The 21,494-nt window shown below is 44.6% G+C and overlaps 1 protein-coding gene across 5 annotated transcripts in view; it reads left to right on the forward strand.

Moving 5' to 3' along the window:
• The window catches only part of COL11A2 (collagen type XI alpha 2 chain), a 106,412-nt gene extending 90,001 nt beyond the window's left edge, over positions 1–16,411 (forward strand). For all 5 annotated transcript variants that reach the window (XM_075259551.1, XM_075259547.1, XM_075259548.1 and 2 more), the window contains 19 exons: positions 265–318; positions 449–502; positions 646–753; positions 1,758–1,811; positions 1,933–1,986; positions 4,253–4,306; positions 4,503–4,556; positions 4,679–4,786; positions 6,348–6,401; positions 6,484–6,537; positions 6,958–7,065; positions 7,148–7,201; positions 7,370–7,405; positions 7,506–7,559; positions 7,649–7,898; positions 14,820–14,932; positions 15,012–15,080; positions 15,404–15,637; positions 16,258–16,411. In XM_075259551.1, coding sequence (XP_075115652.1) covers positions 265–318; positions 449–502; positions 646–753; positions 1,758–1,811; positions 1,933–1,986; positions 4,253–4,306; positions 4,503–4,556; positions 4,679–4,786; positions 6,348–6,401; positions 6,484–6,537; positions 6,958–7,065; positions 7,148–7,201; positions 7,370–7,405; positions 7,506–7,559; positions 7,649–7,898; positions 14,820–14,932; positions 15,012–15,080; positions 15,404–15,637; positions 16,258–16,404 — 1,713 coding nt within the window. In that variant the 3' untranslated portion in view covers positions 16,405–16,411. The remainder of the gene's footprint in view (positions 1–264; positions 319–448; positions 503–645; positions 754–1,757; positions 1,812–1,932; positions 1,987–4,252; positions 4,307–4,502; positions 4,557–4,678; positions 4,787–6,347; positions 6,402–6,483; positions 6,538–6,957; positions 7,066–7,147; positions 7,202–7,369; positions 7,406–7,505; positions 7,560–7,648; positions 7,899–14,819; positions 14,933–15,011; positions 15,081–15,403; positions 15,638–16,257) is intronic.
• The last annotated feature ends 5,083 nt before the right edge of the window (positions 16,412–21,494 follow it).

Genomic DNA, 21,494 nt, shown 5'->3' on the forward strand with positions numbered 1-21,494 from the left:
GGAAAGTGTATGAAGAATGTTTTATTTCTACCCATTCGATCCTTTCTTTCTATGGAGGTGTTTGGTCGATCCCCTCTCCTCATGTCAGCTTGATGGACACATGTCCATGGTGGAGTTGGGTGGGTAGTGGCTGACAAGCCTTGCATGTGTATGGCCACATACTACATGGCCACATACTACCTTTTAGGTGCAGCAGTCTTAGTAAGTCTGGGCCTTTGTCTTTACATATCTGAAATCTCGTAATGATTATGTCATTCTTTGCAGGGACCTCAAGGTCCTCCTGGTGGAATAGGAAACCTGGGACCACCGGGAGAGAAGGTAAGTCTCCTTTATTTATTTATTTAAATATAATTAAAAATAAATGTCCAAGTAAAATTGGAAACGATCCAAATAAGCGATAGGAACTGTCTTATTGAAAGAGATATCTACTTATCTTTACACATTATAGGGAGAACCTGGTGAGACTGGAGTTCCTGGTGTTCAAGGAGAACCTGGACCTAAGGTGAGCGGTTCAGGAATTTTAATATCTATGTCTTGCCGACATGACGTCAGCTCTGGTTCTGATGAGAACATTACATGTGACCCAGCTGTGATGGAATATTAGGCAGTAAGCTTCATGTCTTTACCTTCGTCTTTACTTACCAGGGACCACGTGGAGACAGAGGCGAAAAGGGAGAGTCTGGGCAACCAGGTGACCCCGGACCCCCAGGAGGAAAGGGACCTACTGGTGATGATGGACCTAAAGGAAACCCGGTGAGAACAAAGACTAACCTTACAGAGATTCATTTCTACAAATTGGATGAATATAACAGTCTTGCACTGCAGGAGTTTAGCTGAAGTTTAGTAAAACAAGTATATAAGCACGAACAGTATATAGCCTGTCCCTAAAATGTGCCAATAGTGTCTGGCCAGGGAGGTTTTGTCCTTTTGGACCTCAAATAGTTTATTGAATGAAGGGTCTGAAAAAGAGCAGCAGCCCCTGTGCAGGAATTGCATCTCAGCCCCATTCACTTAGGTAGGACTGCGTGGAGGTGCATCCTCGGATTGGTGAGGGGTCTGTTGGTCGGATCCTTGCAAATCAAATATTAAAGGAGAATAAAAATATTCAGAAAACTAATCGGCATAGAGCCCTAATATAAGAATAAGTACCGTACCCCTCAGTTTCCCGCGGCTTCAGCCAGGTGTTGCTTGAATCTCCATTCTTGACAATTGAGGCATCACCTGTCTTAGATGATCACTTTCCAATGCACCTGGGTGGTGTCCTCCATGGGGTTTCACAATATTAAGACTTAGGTATTCCAGTCATGTACACATATACTGAGATAAGTCTTATGGGGGAGGGTCACTATAAGCCCAGCAGCCCCTTCATCCTGATTGTCCTCCACTGCTCATGGAGTGATGGGATATTCTAGTGATATGTCATTTATATACTGTAGAGGGGAGACCTTTGTAAGACAGACATAGAATCGAGATAAATGTTGTTTGATTCATTTGACCACCAACCCATAAATTGGTCTTTTGCCCAAGAGATCAACAGCTGATTTCATTTTTGGTGTGTTGGACTTTGGCTGTAAAATCTAATGTTAGGACACGATCGTCCTGCCTCCAGGAGGGTAAAGAAGAAGCATCTGATGAGCTTTGTTAGAATCATTTGTGCTGGTATAGGGCGAAACTACAGCTGAACATCAGGCGGCATATTGATAATTCTGTTTTACATACTGGCTCATTAAATAATTACAATCTCTTTGATGTTTTAGGGTCCTGTAGGATTCCCTGGAGATCCTGGACCCCCCGGAGAGATGGGACCCAGAGTAAGTATGAGGCACAGTATAATTAAACTGGGTCAATATCTGGAAGTATTAGGCAATGGATATCACTATAATGGTAAGTAAAGCGTGGAACTGATTTCTATCAATGATTGTTATCTAACAGGGACAAGATGGAGCAAAGGGAGAGCGCGGAGAAGATGGCGAACAAGGAGAGGCGGTAAGTGAACGTGACTCCAGTGACTTCTCGTACATCGGCCGGAACAATGGTGCTTCACAAATAAACGGTAAAAAAATAAGAGGTCAGTGTAGACAAATGACTTAGAGGGGTTGTCCATGGTTATGTGATATACAGTCCATGGTCATGTGATATACAGTCCACGGTCATATGATATATAGTCCACGGTCATGTGCACGGCTCGTTACCAGGCAGATGTCTAATTACTGTGTTGTGACTATAACAATTGCCTGTGTGTCCATCACATGACCATCGACTGATTTTTATCCACTAAAAGTAAGCAAAATGAATGACAACAAGCAGAAATCTTGAATACCGCAAGGATTTTGGTACAACCCCTACACACAGGACAATATCTGCCTCCTGCTTCATTGTATATTCCGATCTGATATTGATGACCTATCCCCTATCTTTAGGATAAGTTAACAATATATTTAGCCCCCAAAAACATTATTTTTATATCTCTGGTGTTTTAGGTTAGTTAATGGTGATATCGCTGATAGTTCTGATGGGTTTTCTGGTGGTTTATAGTCGTATTTCCATGAACAAAATCATATTAGTTCTGTAGATAATTAAAACTTGGGAATTTTTGCAAATAAGTGCTGAATTCTAAAGGTTTTCCCTAACCATCTTAATAGTGACAGTCTGTTGTCTTGACCAATGGGTACAGCCATGAATCAAGGACTTCTCTATGGTCTGGGACTTGTCAGAAACCCAGCTATGATTCCTTTATTGTGTCCATTAGGCAGGGACATGACATGTATGAGAAGATAACCCGACCACAATAAGGACATCATGGCTGGTTATCAGGAGGACACTATATATATGAGAAGATAACCCGACCACAATAAGGACATCATGGCTGGTTATCAGGAGGACACTACATGTATGAGAAGATAACCCGACCACAATAAGGACATCATGGCTGGTTATCAGGAGGACACTACATGTATGAGAAGATAACCTGACCACAATAAGGACATCATGGCTGGTTATCAGGAGAGGACACTACATGTATGAGAAGATAACCTGACCACAATAAGGACATCATGGCTGGTTATCAGGAGGACACTACATGTATGAGAAGATAACCTGACCACAATAAGGACATCATGGCTGGTTATCAGGAGGACACTACATGTATAAGAAGATAACCCGACCACAATAAGGACATCATGGCTGGTTATCAGGAGGACACTACATGTATAAGAAGATAACCTGACCACAATAAGGACATCATGGCTGGTTATCAGGAGGACACTACATGTATGAGAAGATAACCCGACCACAATAAGGACATCATGGCTGGTTATCAGGAGGACACTACATGTATGAGAAGATAACCTGACCACAATAAGGACATCATGGCTGGTTATCAGGAGGACACTACATGTATGAGAAGATAACCTGACCACAATAAGGACATCATGGCTGGTTATCAGGAGGACACTACATGTATGAGAAGATAACCTGACCACAATAAGGACATCATGGCTGGTTATCAGGAGGACACTACATGTATGAGAAGATAACCTGACCACAATAAGGACATCATGGCTGGGTTTCAGAATACAGAAAGTTCCTAAATCCATGGTCGTATCTAACCAACCAATCATGACAATGTCACCACTAGATGGTTAGAGAAAATCCTTAAATCTTTCCATATTTTTTTAAATGATACATATTTACAAAAATATTTAGTTTTTTTAATATCATCACACATCTAATGTGTAAGAGAGTGAGCGGATTCTTCCCTGATGACAGATGTTTGGGGAAAGTAAGATCAGGCATGTTAGATGTTGACATTCCCAATTCTATGTTGTCTTGGGAGATAAACCATCACCAGAGGAGGCTGTTACACCGACACACAGAATACCAGGCTAGAAAATGGTAGTGAGCTGTGCTTTATACTGGTGGCTAAAAAGCAGAATCGTAGGTGGCCCAATCCCACATGGTGGTCACTTACCAGGATCAAGCACCAGCCGTAGACTAAAAGGAAGTCTTTACCTGGCCATGACGGCTGCTCAAGTCCTGGTCAGTCTTTGGTGGCTGCCTTCTTGTAAGAATTATCAGGACTGTCTGTTGTGATAGTGCCCTGGATAAAAAACTAACATAATATAATACAGTATGATATACTATAATACGATACAATATAATCTGGATCTTCAGGAAGGTTTCCTTTAAATACAATCTTAGCACGAGTAAGTGTACAATTTGTAAGTACTTCTATCTTGTACTTCTTCATCAGGGATCCCCTGGTCCTACTGGAGAGAACGGACCCCCTGGACCATTAGGAAAGAGAGTAAGTAAACTGTGATCATTTACAATATACTTGATCTTATGTTGTAGTTTCTCTGGATTCTGACCTTTCCGATCTCCATCGTTCTGACGTCTTACAACATGTGTCCTATACATGATGGTATAAGTAGACGTCAGACTTTGGGTCACTTCTATACACTTATATAGTTGGTATTTATTGGTGGTGTCTTCTCTCTTAGGGTCCTGCTGGTCCATCTGGTCCTGAAGGTCGTGCAGGAGAAAAGGGAGCTAAGGTAAATGTGCTGGATCCTACCAGATCCTCCGGATCTACAGATACATGTCATCTGTTAATGAAGGGTCTGATATAAGTCACAGCATTAGATTGTCCCTTATCACATGTTACGTCTGCTTTCAGGGTGAGCCCGGTGCTTTGGGACCTCCTGGAAAGACTGGTGCTGTGGGACCTCAGGGAACTCAAGGAAAGCAAGGACCAGAAGGACTTAGAGGCATCCCTGGAGCTGTGGTAAGTAATAGAGAGGACAAGTGCAGATATAAGGCAGCATGCAGATTATGCAAACATTTATCTGCACCCAGCAACATGGTGTGAACGCTTCCTTAGCCTTGCCAAATTTCCCTTTCTGAAGCCAATATATCACCAGTACTTCAGGTCTCTGTCCACAGCAATCCAGAACTAGAGCAGGGACATTCTCTTCACCTTATTCACAGCTCCAATATGGCTACAAAACCACTAAATAATGGGCTGCATGTAATCCATAGGCCGGCTTCAGATAGGCTCATGATCAGCACATTCTGGTCTCAGTTATAGATCAGCGGTAGCCCGTGCTCTTGTGGATTCACTGAACTGGACCCAAATCACTAATGGACCCCCTAGTGATCAAAGTCCAATTTATAAGAACCACAGGAGCAGGGGAAGACTGCCGGACGACCTCAGTATTAGAGGCCATGACAGTAAGGATGGGGTTACTATGTAGTGGCTGATATATAATGGAGAGCCGGCCAGGGCAGTGCCAGTGAGAGGTAAGAGACTCTGCTCACATCTGCACTGGTTAATCCCATTGTAATGTTCCATCATCTGCAAAGGACAATGCAAATAACAGACATGGCAGACACCAATGGCATGTGATGGGTCCCATTTTATCAGACAGAACAGTGGATCAAGCTGCTTGATCTGGTCTTGCATCTTGTCTTGCACTGAAGTCTCCCAATGCTGGTGTGAACATAGGCTAAGAGTGGGGTGTAGTGTCCCTGGATGTATTACATAAGATGTGTTCATGTCTATGCATGTTCATAGTGTATATGTATGTGTGAACATATGTGTAGTGAATGTGCATATGACTGTAGTGAGCATGTGTGTGTCTATATGTGCATAGATGTATTGGTCTTGCATATGAATGTAATGACTAGGTATATGGGTATACGGTATGATAGACAGTGGTGAACACTTTGTGGCATGCTGTGTGTGTATATATATATATATATATATATATATATATATATATATATAGATATTCATTCCCTCACTCAACAATTAATAAGAGAGGAGGTTTTAAACCGGGGCCCCACGTGGTGTAAATGCCATGGCAAAAAAACGCAGCCTTCTGCAATCTTTGCAAAGTGAATGGGACTCTAGTAAATCCCATTCACACATTACAGAATAATACGAGCAGCGGAGATGCTGGGATTTCCAAAACAGTTGTGGTTTTCCCTGCGGACTTTATTTGAAAAGCGCTGTGGGAAAGAACGCGAAGCATTGCTGCCATTGTTTATCCCTCAGCGCTTTGCTGCAGCCTGCTCCGTGGCACCTGAGCCTTAAGAAGTTTTGCACAGTATTGTCTAGTTACACCTCTTCTGCAAAGGGAGACACAGGGCAACAATCTGCCAACAATAAATGTTAGATTTGTCTTTACATCAAACAACTCATCAGCTCTCGCCTTATGATTCTTATTGGTTTGCTGCCCTGGACAGTTCCTACTTTTGTCAGAATTCGTGAGGTTTAATATCTCCCTGCCTATGATACACGCTCTCATTTATCGCTACGTAATGCAGTTTTGTGTGGCTTCTAGGGTGAACAAGGTCGGCCAGGAGCAACCGGTCAAGCTGGACCTCCTGGACCTGTGGTAAGTGGAACAACTGTGGATTTACTATATACTGTATATAACCTATTATGGGAGAGTATATACTAAGCTGTCTGTCCTCTAGGGTCCTCCTGGATTGCCTGGGCTCAAGGGAGATAGCGGCCCTAAAGGAGAGAAGGTGAGAAACTGCAAAACTCTTTATATGACTGTATTTGTAAAGACTATGTAACATATATATGAGTAACTACAGCAAACATTACAACACATAGTAATACACAGCACAACACGTCATCCATGTAATGCATCTTCTACAGCACCAGTCTCCTTATATTGGGAAAAGACACCTTCTGGCCCCCACGAGGCTCCTGGGACTTGGTGTACCTCTGCACCCCTTCACGTTAAATCCCTGCTCTAAATAGAACTAAAATAGAAAACGTTTCTAGGCATTAAGACGACTGTTCCAAATACGAGAGAACTGTGTATGACATGGACATGACGACATTTTGATGAGTCCCACATAATAGTCTAATGGTATACGCTGCTTTGCACTATGATGACAACAGTAACAGCAGAATAACTCACCTTCATCATTGTTTAGGGTCATCCTGGTCTTATTGGCCTCATTGGACCAACTGGAGAGCAGGGCGAGAAAGGTGACCGGGGTCTTCCTGGCCCACACGGCATAGCTGGACAGAAAGGAGAACCTGTGAGTACAGTCATTATTATACATATGTCAGATATTTATGGGCCTTATCCCATGTCTTACTCTGCTTTTCTTCCGACTCTAGGGTATTCCTGGTGTCACAGGTCCTATTGGCCCACCAGGGTCTGCCGGACAACCTGTAAGTCCCTTCATCTGTTTTTCTTTTATTGCTTTTTTACTATTGTATCACTATTGTAGCCCCATTAGCGCTCAGCTAGACAGCGCCACAGACAACGTCAGTGCTATAGGATAAAGTGTTTCAGATGAATTATATTGGTGTTCTGACATTTCTCATCCTTATTTATAGGGGTCTCCCGGTCCTAAAGGAGCTAAGGGTGCTACAGTGAGTATACGCTATGGTTTATGGCTATTTCTTGCAGAGATTACTCCTATTCTCTAGGCTGTCCATTTTGTTTTCTTACTCATCTCTCCATAATTAACAGGGACAAGCAGGACCCAAAGGACAGAAGGGAGTACAAGGTCCACCTGGAGCCCCAGTAAGTGCTACGTCAGTCTGACGGATATAACTTGTGCATGTATATTGGATTGCACCTATCTAATTCCCTGCTGTCTGTACATTGTCCAGGGACCTCCAGGCGAAGTCATCCAGCCACTGCCATTCCAGATGCCCAAGAAAAATAAGCGCTCCATTGATGCGAGTCAGATAATGTCAGATGAACCGGCTGGGGATTACGCAGATGGCATGCAAGAAATCTATGGATCCCTTGATGCTATTAAGAAAGATATTGAGCTAATGAAGACACCCTTGGGAACAAAGGAACACCCAGCCCGCACATGTCTGGATCTGCGACTGTGTCACCCTGAGCTGCCTGATGGTAAATAAGAGCAGAAGTAATGACTATTATCATATTATCAGGCAGTATTGAGTATACAATATATTATCTGGCAGTACTGACCGTGTTATATTATCTGGCAGGATTGAGTATATACTATCAGGCAGTACTGAGTATACAATATACTATCAGGCAGTACTGAATACTGTATATACTATCATGCAGTACTGACCATTATCATATTATCAGGCAGTACTGATCATTACGGCTTAGGCCCTACGTTGCAGAAACGCAGCTTTTTTTGTTACAGATTTTCCTTCATTTTTTTGAGCCAAAGCCAGGAGTGGAGTGAGTAGAAGGTAGAAGTATAAGACCTTCCTATATATTTCCCATACCTTTTGTGGCCATTCTTGGCTTTGGCTCAAAAAACTGCAACAAAATCTGCAACCAAAAAATCTGTGTTTCCGCACATGGGGCCTCAGCCTAAAGTGGGATTAATGGAACAAAGGAATATTATAAAATATCGGATACACAGTACTATATATACACACATGGACAATTTTCCAATATACTTTCTATATCAATTCCTCATGGTTTTCTAGATCTCTAATTGCTGTCGTTCATTCTGTTACATCTAGTGGATGAAATTCTGAGCATGACTATATTCTATACAGTCCATGGTCATGTGATATACAGTCCATGGTCATGTGATATATAGTCCATGGTCATGTTATATATAGTCCATGGTCATGTGATATACAGTCCATGGTCATGTGATATACAGTCCATGGTCATGTGATGAACACACAGGTGCACGGCTTCTTATAGTCACAGCACAATACTGGTGACAAGCAAGAAGAGATTTAGAAACCTGTGAGGAATTGATACAGAAGGTATATTGGAAAAATTTGCAACTTTTTATTACACAAACAATAACATTTGTCTCTCAATATTGGTCTGAAAGTAGCCGACCCCTTTAAAGAAAGCCTGTCACCAGAACCCAGCCCCGCAGATAGATAGGTTATGGTCACCCTAATACAACATTGTTTCCCTGTCGTCCCTACCAGCGGCACAATGTGGGGTATTTCGTGCCCCTGTGTGCTGGTAGGACAGGCGGAATTTTAATTAGCCATGTATTAATTTCACATGGCTTGTTCCCTTTAAGAGGGCACAGATACCTCCCCCCTGTGCGTTTTTTTCTGTCCTGTGTAAAGGATCGGACAGGTGGGGAGGACTCTGTGTCCTCCTAAAGAGAAAGAGTAAGAAGAAGTTTCAGGTACTTACCTGCTCAGACCTGTTCAGGTGTCTTCAATGATGCACTCTGCCCCTTTGGACTTCTGTCGGTCCTGCAAAGAGAATAGGTAAGATTAAAGTTACCTATTTTGCCCACCTCCCTCACGCAATCCTACCTCCTGTTCCCCGGCATCCAGTCCTGCTGGGCTTCGGAGCCGCGCGCAGCCAGCCGGCGTGTTCGCGCGGCTCCATGAGGGGAACTTCCGGTTTTCGCGGAACCTTTCCTCTGTGTAGGAGGGTTCCGGCCGGTCGTTTAGAAGTGTAACACCGGCAACTTCCGGTTTTCGGCATTCGCCGCTCCGGGACCACGCGAACAGCAGCGTTGGACACTGGAGGTCCTCAGGAGATTAAGGTACGTGCCAATGTAGTTGGCTCAAAGGGGGAGCGTGACTTGAAGGGCTAGGAGTGTTATGAAGGGCAAAGGAACGGAGCTTTTGACTAAGGCCACGCCCCTTCCGGATATGGGGCTGTAAAAAAGGGGGCAGGTTGCATCCCTCATTGCCTGCTAGTCTAATCCCTAGCTGGTTTCTCCGCTGTGGCTTGTGGTTACCGCTTCAATCTGCATTTATTCTACTGCAAACTCTGCTGAAGGTTGGTAAGTGGCCTGCAGAAGCTGGGTGAGTCTCCTCATATGGTTCCTTGAATGTACTCCTCTGATGTTTCATATTCCATGCTTAGGTATCGCTGAAAGCTAGCTTCTATTTGTCATGTCTTCCTCTTCTACCCCTCCCGGGGATCAAGTAAGACGGAAGAAGTCTTCTAAAAGGAGACACCTGGCTTGCATTGATTGTGACGTTCCACTACCTGATGGTAGGTGCGGTTTTTTCGTCTGCTAATTCTCCCAATGGTGGGAGTATCCTGAATGTCATTGTTTTGCCTTTAGGCTATGACTGGTCACGCTGCCAGCAATGCAGGGGACCTCTGCGGGAGGAACCCGTTACCAGTGATATGGTAGCATGGGTCAAGGAGTACATGGTGAGTACGGTTGCCGCAAAGAGGGGAAGGGTCCCCTCCGGCTTCTAAGTATCCTTGTGTTTTTTGCAGGATGATTCTTTAAAGGATATCCGTACTTCACTGGCTCAGCTCACCAAGAAGCAGCGCGTGGAAAGGCGTTCTGCTTCACTGCCCTCCCTGGAGCGCCTCCAGGTGGAGGAGGTGTCCATATCATCGGACGATCAGTCCTCCTGTACCAGCAGACCAATTTTCCATCGGGAAAAGACTAATAAACTGCTGAAGGCCATCCGGTCGTGGGACCAGGTTGGCGAGGGGGAAGCCTCTGCGTCCACCTCTGGGAAGCGGAGGGTTTTCCAAGTGGACGCCTCCATGGCCAGCCTAATGGAACAAGAATGGAAGCAGCCGGAGAAGGCTTACGTCACCACCAGAGCTTTCAAAGCAGTGTATCCGATTGATCCCTCCCAGCTGGATCGCTGGGGTCCGCCACCCAAGGTGGATTTAGCCATCTCTAAGCTTTCCCGTCGCACTGTCGTGCCCATCGATGACGGGTCAAATCTTCAGGATTTGCTTGATAGAAGAGTGGATTCAACGCTCAAGAAGGCGTATTCGTCTGCTTCAGCCCAGGTGACGGTGGGCATCGCCTCAACGGAAGTAGCTGATAAGCTTCAAGCCCGGCTGGACCGCCTGGAACGGGATATCGACTCCGGGGTTAACAGGGACGACATCCTGGCATCCATGGGGGAGATCCGTCTCGCTACGGATTTCCTGAGAGAATCGGCAAGACAGCAGGTGAAGCTGGCTTCCAAGGCCATGGCCCTCAATACCGCCGCCAGGAGGCTCTTGTGGCTCAAACCTTGGCGGGCTGATGTCGCCTCCAAGTTTTCTTTGTGTTCCCTCCCCTTTCAACCTGGGAAGGTTTTCGGCCAAGGGCTGGACGATCTGATGGAGGGATTGGCTGATGGTAGAGGGAGATCACTACCACAAGCAACCAGAGAAAGAAGGCCTCCCCCTTCTAGGGGTCGAGGCTCCACGTCTCAATACAGGCCTCAACAAGGAAGCCAGAGACGCCCCAGATACCGTCCGAAAGGGGCGGGTCGCGGGATCCCCAAGGAGGACCCTAAGAAGAAGGGGTTTTGAGGAGACGCCGCTCTCTGTGACCAGCTCTCCCGTAGGAGGGCGCCTTTCGAATTTCCTTGTGGCATGGCATCTTCACATTCTGGACCCATGGGTCTTTCAAGTTGTTCAGCGAGGATACGCAATAGAGTTCTCCCATCCTCCGGTGGATCGTTTCATCACTACGCGGGTCTTACCAGCCCTACAACAAGACTGCCTGGAGGCTTCCGTCGCAGAATATCTCTTAAAGGGGGCCCTGGAAAGGGTCCCTCCTCCCGAAGTGGGTCAAGGAGTTTATTCACCCGTGTTCTTGGTTCCAAAGTCCACAGGAGGGTGGCGGATGATTATAGATCTTCGGTTCCTCAACCTCTTCATAAAGAAAAAACCTTTCAGGATGGAGTCCATAGACTCAGTAACCAATTTCCTATTGCGCAACGAGGTCATGGTCACCCTGGACCTGAAGGATGCCTACTTACATATCCCCATCTTCCCGCCACACAGGAAATATCTACGTATAGCCGTTCTTATGGCTGGTCACAGAGAGCACCTACAGTTCACTGCTCTGCCATTCGGCATATCGTCAGCTCCGTATGTATTCACCAAGATGGTCGCACCAGTTGCCGCCGCTCTCAGACTTCAAGGCCTCTTCGTGGTTCCCTACCTCGACGACTGGCTTATAAAAGCTCAGTCTACTTCAATTCTCCATCACCACCTCCAGATAGCCATCGCCTTCCTCCAGGAGTTAGGTTGGCTGATCAATTGGGAGACGTCAGAAATAGTGCCATCCACCCGGAAGAAATTCCTAGGGTTTGTTCTGGATTCCCAGAGCATGCAGATTTTCCTATCTCGTCCAAGGCGAGCAAAAATAGAAGCTTCGGTTCGGGGCCTCCTCAGGTCCCGATGGATCACCATTCGCACCGCCATGCGGGTCCTAGGCCTGATGTCTTCTTCAGCCAAGGCGGTCCCTTGGGCTTTATGGCACTTGCGTCCCCTTCAGATGGAAGTGTTGAGAGCCTGGAACGGATCTCCACGGGGACTGCACAGGAAGATCTGCCTTTCTCCCGGTACCCGTCTTTCCCTCAGATGGTGGAGACACCTGAAAGACGGAAGGTCCTCGGTTCAACCTCGTTGGACCCTGTTGACAACAGATGCGTCCCATTCGGGATGGGGAGCCCACCTGGACGGCAGGACTGTCCAGGGTCTGTGGAGGAATCCAGAGGTAGGAACCTCCAACCTGAAGGAGCTAAAAGCAGTGTATCTGGCGCTGAAGTACTTCGCCCCCTTTCTCGAAGGGAAGGCAGTCAAGGTCCGGTCAGACAATATGACGACGGTAATATACTTGAGCAAACAGGGCGGCACCAGGGTTCCAGCCCTACTGAGAGAGGCGAACTTGATCTTCACGTGGGCAGAGAAGAATCTGACCCACCTATCCGCTGTTCACATCAAGGGCTCCCTGAACATAGTAGCGGATCAGTTGAGTCGGGGTATCCCTGTATCAGGAGAATGGTCTCTCAATCAAGACATATTCCATCAGATTGTCCAAACATGGGGCCTTCCGGATGTCGACCTCATGGCAACCCGACTCAACGCCAAGGTGGAAACCTTCTGCTCTCTGTACCAGGAGGACAATGCCTTGGCAGTGGATGCCCTGTCCATCCCATGGAGGTTCAGGCTGATATACATTTTCCCTCCAGTTTCCATCATACCCAAGGTATTGATGAAAATCAGACAGGACCAAGTCTCGGGAATTGCCATAATCCCGTTCTGGCCGAATAGGACTTGGTTTGCCCAGCTCATGTGGATGAGTCAAGGCAGGTATTGGAGGCTTCCCCCCCTCCCAGATCTGGTGACACAAGGAGAGCTGAGACACCACGATCTGAGGAGATTCAATCTGACAGCCTGGAGGTTGACCAGTCCCTATTAAGGAATAGAGGACTGTCTCAAGGCGTCCTAAGGACTTTAGCCAGCGCCAGAGCCACCTCGACCAATAAGAATTACCGTAGGATCGGTAATATTTTCCAGGCCTGGTGCACGGAACACGAAGTGGACTCCTCCGATCCCCCTGTGAGGGCGATCCTGGATTTCCTGCAGGACGGCCTAGACAGAGGGCTTGCAGCTTCTACCCTGAAGGTACATGTAGCCGCTTTGTCCGCCTATCTGGGGAGGCGGTTGTCTCAGGATCCTTTAGTGAGCACCTTTATCAAAGGGGCAACTAGGCTGAGACCAGCAGTTTCTGCTCCTGTCCACCAATGGGACCTCAGCAAGGTCCTAACGGCACTTTGTGTTGCTCCATTCGAACCTCTGGAGGAGGTGGATCTAAAGTGGCTGACCTATAAGGTATCTTTTCTCCTCGCTATCACCTCGGCAAAAAGAGTAGGGGAGCTTCAAGCACTCTCATCGGAAGCTCCTTACATTGCCTTCTTTGAAGACCGTGTTCAGTTGAGATTTCTGCCAGGATTCAGGCCGAAAGTTTCTTCTAGGGCGAATGTGAGTCAGCTCATTTGCTTGCCAACCTTTTTTCCCGTGCCCACTTCCCCTGAGGAGGAGAAGTGGCATACCCTAGATTTAGTCCGGAACCTGCAGATTTACCTTCAGCGCACACGCGCTTTCAGGAGATCTGAGAACTTGTTAATAAATTATGTAGGGGGCCATAAAGGCCGCAAGGCTTCTAAGGTCACCATCTCTCGCTGGGTGAAGGAAGCAATCAAGTTGGCGTTTGTGAGTCAGAACTTACCTCCGCCGACCGTCCTAAGGGCCCATTCGACGCGGGCAGTATCGACCTCTTGGGCAGAGGTCAAGGCTCTCACCTTGGACCAGATTTGTGCAGCAGCATCCTGGTCTTCAGAATTGACCTTTGTGAAGCACTACCGACTTGATCGGTATGGCTCAGAAGCTACTGCCTTCGGGCGTACTGTATTACATTCTGCTTGTGTTTAATCTCCCACCCTTATGGGGATTACTTGCTATTTCCCCACATTGTGCCGCTGGTAGGGACGACAGGGAACAAAGGATTATGTAGATAATCTTGTTTCCCTTAGTCCTAACAGCGGCACAAGGATTCCCCCCCTATTGTTGTTTATTTTGGAATGTATGTATTATTACTTGTTATTTACGCACAGGGGGGAGGTATCTGTGCCCTCTTAAAGGGAACAAGCCATGTGAAATTAATACATGGCTAATTAAAATTCCGCCTGTCCTACCAGCACACAGGGGCACGAAATACCCCACATTGTGCCGCTGTTAGGACTAAGGGAAACAAGATTATCTACATAATCCTTTGTTTCTTCCTGTGAATTGTTTCCTCCATTTCCATGATGTGATGTTATTATCAATATGCAAATAATCTATTTGGAGCAATGAGATCGTTGTCGTTGCTTCAGATGCCCTTGTTGCACCAAAGAGCTCATTTGCACATTGACAAACACAACAATATTTCAGTAACGGAGGCAGCAAGGGAAACCTATGTATCTGCAGTGTTAATAGGAGTTCTGGGTTCTGGTGACAGACTCCCTTTAAAGGATAAAGTATTGTATCTCTAGCACACTCCCCCGTACTCTGGAATTAGTTACTGGCATGGTATAATAACATTGTCCTTCCCCTCAGGTGAATATTGGATTGATCCTAACCAGGGCTGCACTCGAGACTCTTTCAAGGTCTTCTGTAACTTCACAGCCGGTGGAGAGTCTTGTATCTACCCCAGCAAGGACTTAGAGAAGGTCGGTCACAAGGAATGTACACTTAAGCTAAAGTGGATGAGATATGACATTGATACTCAGCAGTTTGATTTTCTTTTAGGTTAAGATGTCTACCTGGAACACCGAGAAGAAGGAAACCTGGTACAGCAAGTTCAGGAGTGGTCGGAAGGTTAGTGCAGATAATGGCTGCTTGGAAACTTGTATTTCGTGATATCCCGCAGTGTTATGGTATCACAGTCATAGATACTGTATGTGCAGATAAAGAATCAGCCAGTCCATGAAGTTTTATCATTTAGATTCAGGTCTCGCTCATTGCTTTGCATTGAATGAGATCCATGGTGAAAATCTGCAGCTCGTCTACAGTCCATGGCAGATTTCTTTACACTGTTTGTTCATTTTTTTGATTGTATTTTCTTTTATATATTGGCTCTGCCTCATCTCCGTCCACCTAAACTTAATCTCTTTCCTCTTTATTTTGTTAATTCCTTGCAGTTCTCTTATGTTGACTCGGACAATAACCCCATTGGTGTAGTTCAGTTGACCTTCCTCCGCCTGTTGAGTATCGCTGCTCGTCAGAACTTCACATATCACTGCCACCGCTCTGCGGCCTGGCACATGGCCTCTGCCGACAGCTACCAAAAAGCATTGCACTTCATGGGTGCCAATGATGAGGACCTTTCCTTCCACACAAGTCCTTACATCAAGGCCCTCAGAGATGGCTGTTCGGTAAGTAGAAGCCATTTATTATAGGACTATATTGCCAAGGACTTGGCTTTTTGGTATAAGACCAGAACCTAACCTCATACTGAGGAGATCTAATACAGTCCAAGGTTGAAAACCTGGTGGCTAGAGATGTGCAAATCGATCTATCAATGGGCCACAAAGTTTAGATTACAGCAAATCTGAAAATTCTAGCAATTTGAATGAATCCCTGACCATGGGGGTTGACATAATTTGCAGACAGAGGAGGAGGACATGATCTCTGCTCAGACAAAATTGGAGGGGTTGGATACAATTCTAGGAGATCTCAGAGGACACAACATTTCAGGGCAATTGGGGCATTGAGTACACAACTTTTCAGGGCAATTGGGGCATTTGCTGACTTGGAATGAATTTGTTCAGGCCAATGAATTCTGATTACTAATTCAATTGTATCAGACCTGAAATGAAATTTGCAAAACTTGTTCATCTCCACTGGTGGCTAGTTTGGGTTAGAACAGGCCTAGGATACCAGATGTTATTCTACAATAATGATGAGGGTCACAGCTGATCCCATAACATTGGGTAACGTGTTTGGCCTAGGAGTATTTTTTATAACTCACTGCATTCTGTATTTCCATTTACAGATGAGGAAGGGCACCGACAAGACCGTGCTAGAGATCCACACCCCACGCGTAGAGCAGCTTCCTTTGACGGACGCTATGTTTATGGACTTTGGAGAACCCAACCAGAAATTTGGATTTGAAGTGGGACCTGTATGTTTTATGGGCTGAGGCAATTCACAAATAGAGACAATCCCCCACCCAACTGCACCCCCTTCTTAAAAAAAAGGAGATGTCCTACCCCCTTTTCCTTCATTCCTGTACACCAGTATTCGAGAAGCTCAGCTGATGAGGAGCAGAAAGCAAGTCCTTCCAACGAGGCGGTACACAAGACCAAAGGCCCCGCTCAACCCCCGACAAAGACCTAAAGCTGGGTGGATATTCTGATGACCAAAGAAAGATTTTTTTTATCATAGACTTTTAGCTAGAATTATTTGTGGCTTTTTTTTTTTTTTTTAATAAGAGGTAAAGACGACAGTCCCATGCAGAAAAAAACGAAAAGGGTGTGGACATCCCATGTCCTGCGACATTCCCATTGTGGACACCTTGAGCCACTTTTCTTTGCCCATAAAGAGCTTTCTCTTTCTTAATGTTTTATTTCAAGCTCTTATGTCTCCAGTTTTAAAATGAACACATGCAGATTCTTAAAAAAAAACCAGGACTCTATTTTTTTTTCTTCTGTGGATAAATGAAAGTTTTAAGTATTATTTAAAAAAAAAAAATAAAATTTGTTATGAAGTTCCCTTCTCCCTTTCACACAACATGGGAAAACTAGGAATAGAAACAGAAGTCCTCAACAGATACCAAGACGATCGAAAAATCTGTGAACCAGTTCTTACTATCACGATGGTGCTCGGAGTAAAGCTTTTGTTTTGTCCAAAAAAAAAAAAATCTCCCAGGTGCTCAGAGTATTACTGTGTAATGTTTGTAAGTATTTTTTGTATTGTAATATATAATCTATAATTTTGCTGCTTTTTATTTTTATTTGTTTTTTTTTTTGTTCTTATTCTTGCGCATGTCCATACGTGACTCCCTGCCGGCCACTAGCCGTTCCCTGCCGCCTCCCCCTACTGTTCCCTACCAGCTGTTCCATCCACTCCATGTTCTCCAATCTGCTCTGTGTCTATAGTTTCCTCTTTTTATTTAAATAAATAATGTGCAAAAGGTGAAATCCACAGAGGAATAAAGTGGCAGGTTGGGTTCTTTTCTTGAGTCGGGTTCTGCAAAAGCAACATTGCTCTACAGATTGTAGCAATGCAACGAAAGCAAGTGCGGGGTTTGTTACAGGAAGTTTCCCTGCACGATGCCGTCTGCAGATCAATCACTACATTTTGCAGGGTAAAAATATTTTTCTAATTTTTGACAGTTTAGGGGTTACTGATAGTAGTCCTGTATGGTCTTCAGTGTTTTAGTGAGTTTTCACCATAGGCTGAAATAGGTGCAGGGTCTTGTTGGCAGTGGCCAGTCTCTTCTCTGGCTGTATAAGCCTTCATACATGGTGTCCTATCATTATTCATTATTATTATAGCCACCTTATGGATGGAGTCTGCTCTCACCCAATATTAATAGTGATTCGAATACCTCACTCCCATAGGATTGAATGGGAGTGGGCAAACAGCAAGGGGTTAAGTGCAGGCAGCCGGCGCTCCCTTTCATTCCTATTGAGTGAGGTATTCGAAACTAGAGTTTCGATTACTATTCGCTCATCTCTAATGATTACTATTAATGGTTTCTTTACATGCCATCATGCCAGGAGAAACTCTAAGGGAGCCTTCACACAAAGTAAATGTGCACGTGTTTTTGCAAAATACACGTGTAAAAATAAGACTCCCATTGACTTCAATGACATTTTACAGGCATATTTTTACATGTGTAAAAAATATTATTGAAGTCAATGGGAGTCTTATATTTACACATGTATTTTGCAAAAATACACGCGCGTTTACTCCATGTGAAGGCTCCCTAAAATAGCCGACACATAGCTGAGAAAAGCTCTAGCAATCATAATATCAGAGATTTAGGAAAACCAGACTCCAAATCCAGGTTATGATGCAGCTAAAAAGATCCCTGACATAGACAAAGAGAGATCTGTGCACCATAAAGAAAGCTGCTTTCTGTCTACGACTAACATCCCGTCAGCAATAACACAAGCAGCTAGTCAGAAGTAGATAGACTCTCCTTACATTCACCGTGAGCTGTCTGAGCCTCAGACTCCTCTATGACCAGTGAGCAGGCCGAGAGCACAGAGCAGCCAATCTGTGAATAAACATGCAGAGGCTGTGAAGATCGACCTGTCCCTCCCCTCTCCACTTCTTATCGATATGTTCCTGTCTTGAGTCTGTTGGTTTTTAAAGACTGACCTTCCTTATTAACAGGAAGCGAACAGCAAATTAGAAAGGACACGCCCTTTAGAAAAGTTTTTCAGACAGAAAACAGAATGATTGTGGACACAGACTGAGTTCTCTGAAACGTTAGTGACCACCTAATACCTTCAACCTGGTGGACCGAGGCGTTATTATTGATGTGCATTATAAGTAGTGGTCTAGGTTGGTTCTATCTCTGGAGTTCTAGAGGTTTCATCAGTAACACTTAGGCTAAGGCTCCACGGGCCGGAAGCGCAGCGCTAAAGCACTGCGGGAAGAACCGCGGTGTCAACACATTGGGTTCTTCCCACGCCGGTTTGAAGAGAAAGTTCACAGAGTTTTCCTCCACAGACATTCTCTTACTATGGGAATGCTGTAGATATAATTGACATGCTGTGATTTTCAAAACCGCAACGGTTTTGGAAATTGCAGCGTGTCCGCGTTGCGATTTTTTTTCGCAAAGTGGGGATGGGATTCGCATGAATTTGGCTAAACTGTCAAAATAAAACAACCAATGGCAGGACATTCATCAGCACCGAGGCTGACCGCTATACCATTCTGTACACGCTAACATCATGTCTCATGAGTATCAAGTCATCACATATGGATGAGAAACATTAAAATGTATTTAGAGATGATGTAAAACCATCTAATATGAATTATTAAAACAAATACCTGATATGGTTATTATTATATTGGTAATTATCCCTTTAGTAAGAATGACAATATACATGCCAAGACGTATAGCTTAAGGGGTGTTACTAAGGACTAACAGATTGCTGATCTATCCTTAGGATACATAGTTACATAGTAGATGAGGGTGGATAAAGACATTAGTCCATCAAGTCCAACCTATAACCCTACAATAGGTCATTAATGTATGAGCAGTGGAGGTCAAACAACAAGGACCTCGGCCGATCAGCTGTTTGAAGAGGTTGTGGCACTTATCAGCACCGTTGCCTCTTCTCTGGGGTCAATGACATCGCCATTATGGGTCACAGCTGAAGCCTAGACCAATTCAAGTGAATGGGACTGAGCTGCAGTAACAAGCACAACCAGTATTCTGCAAGAACCAAATACATTACATTTTTTTGCAATCACTACCTGACTGTGACCTGCAGTCAAAGATTACAATTACTTCTTCAACAATGCGGGTGTTTGATGAGGACTTAACCTAGGTAATGGCTTAGAGGGGCGTCCTGCTTTAGACAATCTTTACTTCTTAAATTGGTCCCTTGACAATTAGCAGATTACAAAGCGATCCCCTGCTGAAACCAGCTGCGAACTATGGGGAACCCTGACAGTAAGTGTTCAACCTCCTTGCAGAACCACCAAAGGACAAATGAAGCATGAAGTAGCACCCATTTAAATGAATGGGTTGTCTATGAAACGTAGAGCAGGACAGGTCCTCAGGGACAAGACAGGTCCTTCAGAGCAGGAGACACCTTTTGTAACTGCTCCCAATCCTAGCCATGAGATAAGGATCCTGAACAGAGGAGTTCCCTCTATAAACTCAGAATTCTCTAATAGCTTGTTGGGGTTTTCCAAATGATGGACCCCCTTTAAGGCAAACGGATAGATCATCAGTATGAGATCAGTTGTGGTCTGACGCCTGGACTACATATTTACTAAGTTTTCAGAAGGGAGTTCCCAAAAATGGAGACAAATTCCTTATGCCTTGCCCACTTATATAAGACACAACCCCAACCTATGGCATTATAAACATATAAACTGGTACCTGACTCTCTTCAGCACATCCCAAAAATGACCCAGACCCCCTAAACAAAGTGTCATGTGAATAAAGCTGAGGCCACATATTACAATAAAGTTACATTTTTTGTTGCATATTTTGTGTGTTTTGTCAGGAATGGTTTGACAAGGAATGGGGAATATAACGGCAGTGCTAGTACTGCGGCTCAGGGGTCACAAGGTACCAACTTGTAGAATGGGGCTACATGGTGATTTTTGCCAAAAATTGATGTTGTGTGTGTAAACATTGCAACTAGGGTAAGTGAATGGGACACACTGAGACCCCCGATCAGTGCTAAATTTTATTGCAATTGAGAGTAGTGGTAAACTCATAGTCTTGCATTAGTTGTAGGGTGACACATTGATGTGGCCAGTGCTATTGTGTAGATATAGTACGGAAAAAAGCACAAGCCAAAAAAAGGAAAAATCATCTCAAAACACAAAATTATAAAAATAATATCAATTTATTTCCAAATAAATATCACAATATCAATAAAATCTACATTTCTACAGCAGGGCAGAGGGAATTGCCCAAAAAGACAAAAGAGACTGAATTAAAAAATAAAGTGCCTGAGCATAAATCCATATAATCCAGTCATAGATGACCAGTATATAGCGACCCAGTAAGTAGGATGGCTCCTAGGATAATGATTAACAATACAGAGAAAAGTGAGTCTGACTACAAATCAAGAAGGAACCAAAGTGCAAAACCTGCGGCTTACTACAAGTCCAAACCTATAATGTAGCATGTGAGTGGAATATACACACTATATATATGATCAAATCTCAGATAATATATAACCTGTACCTAAGATGGATATAACAAGTATCCTTATAGTGTTACCGTATCAATAAGTGAAACCAATACGCAGATACTGAGGTATAATAAAGGCAAAGTATAATGAAGTCGGGGAAGGAAGGGGTCAAGTATCTGAAGCCATGAGGATACAGGGATTAGCTCAGCACTTATAGAACATACGGGACATATGGACGCACCGCCCTATCTGCCCTATCCGTCACATATGGGTCGCTATATACTGGTCAGATACGACTGGATTATACAGATTTATGCTCAGGCACTTTATTTCTTAATTTTGTGTCCGTCTCCTTTGTCTTTTTTGGTGATTCCCTCTGCCCTACTGTAGAAAT

The sequence above is a fragment of the Leptodactylus fuscus genome, chromosome 11 (genome assembly GCF_031893055.1).
Source record: "Leptodactylus fuscus isolate aLepFus1 chromosome 11, aLepFus1.hap2, whole genome shotgun sequence".
Lineage (NCBI taxonomy): Eukaryota > Metazoa > Chordata > Amphibia > Anura > Leptodactylidae > Leptodactylus > Leptodactylus fuscus.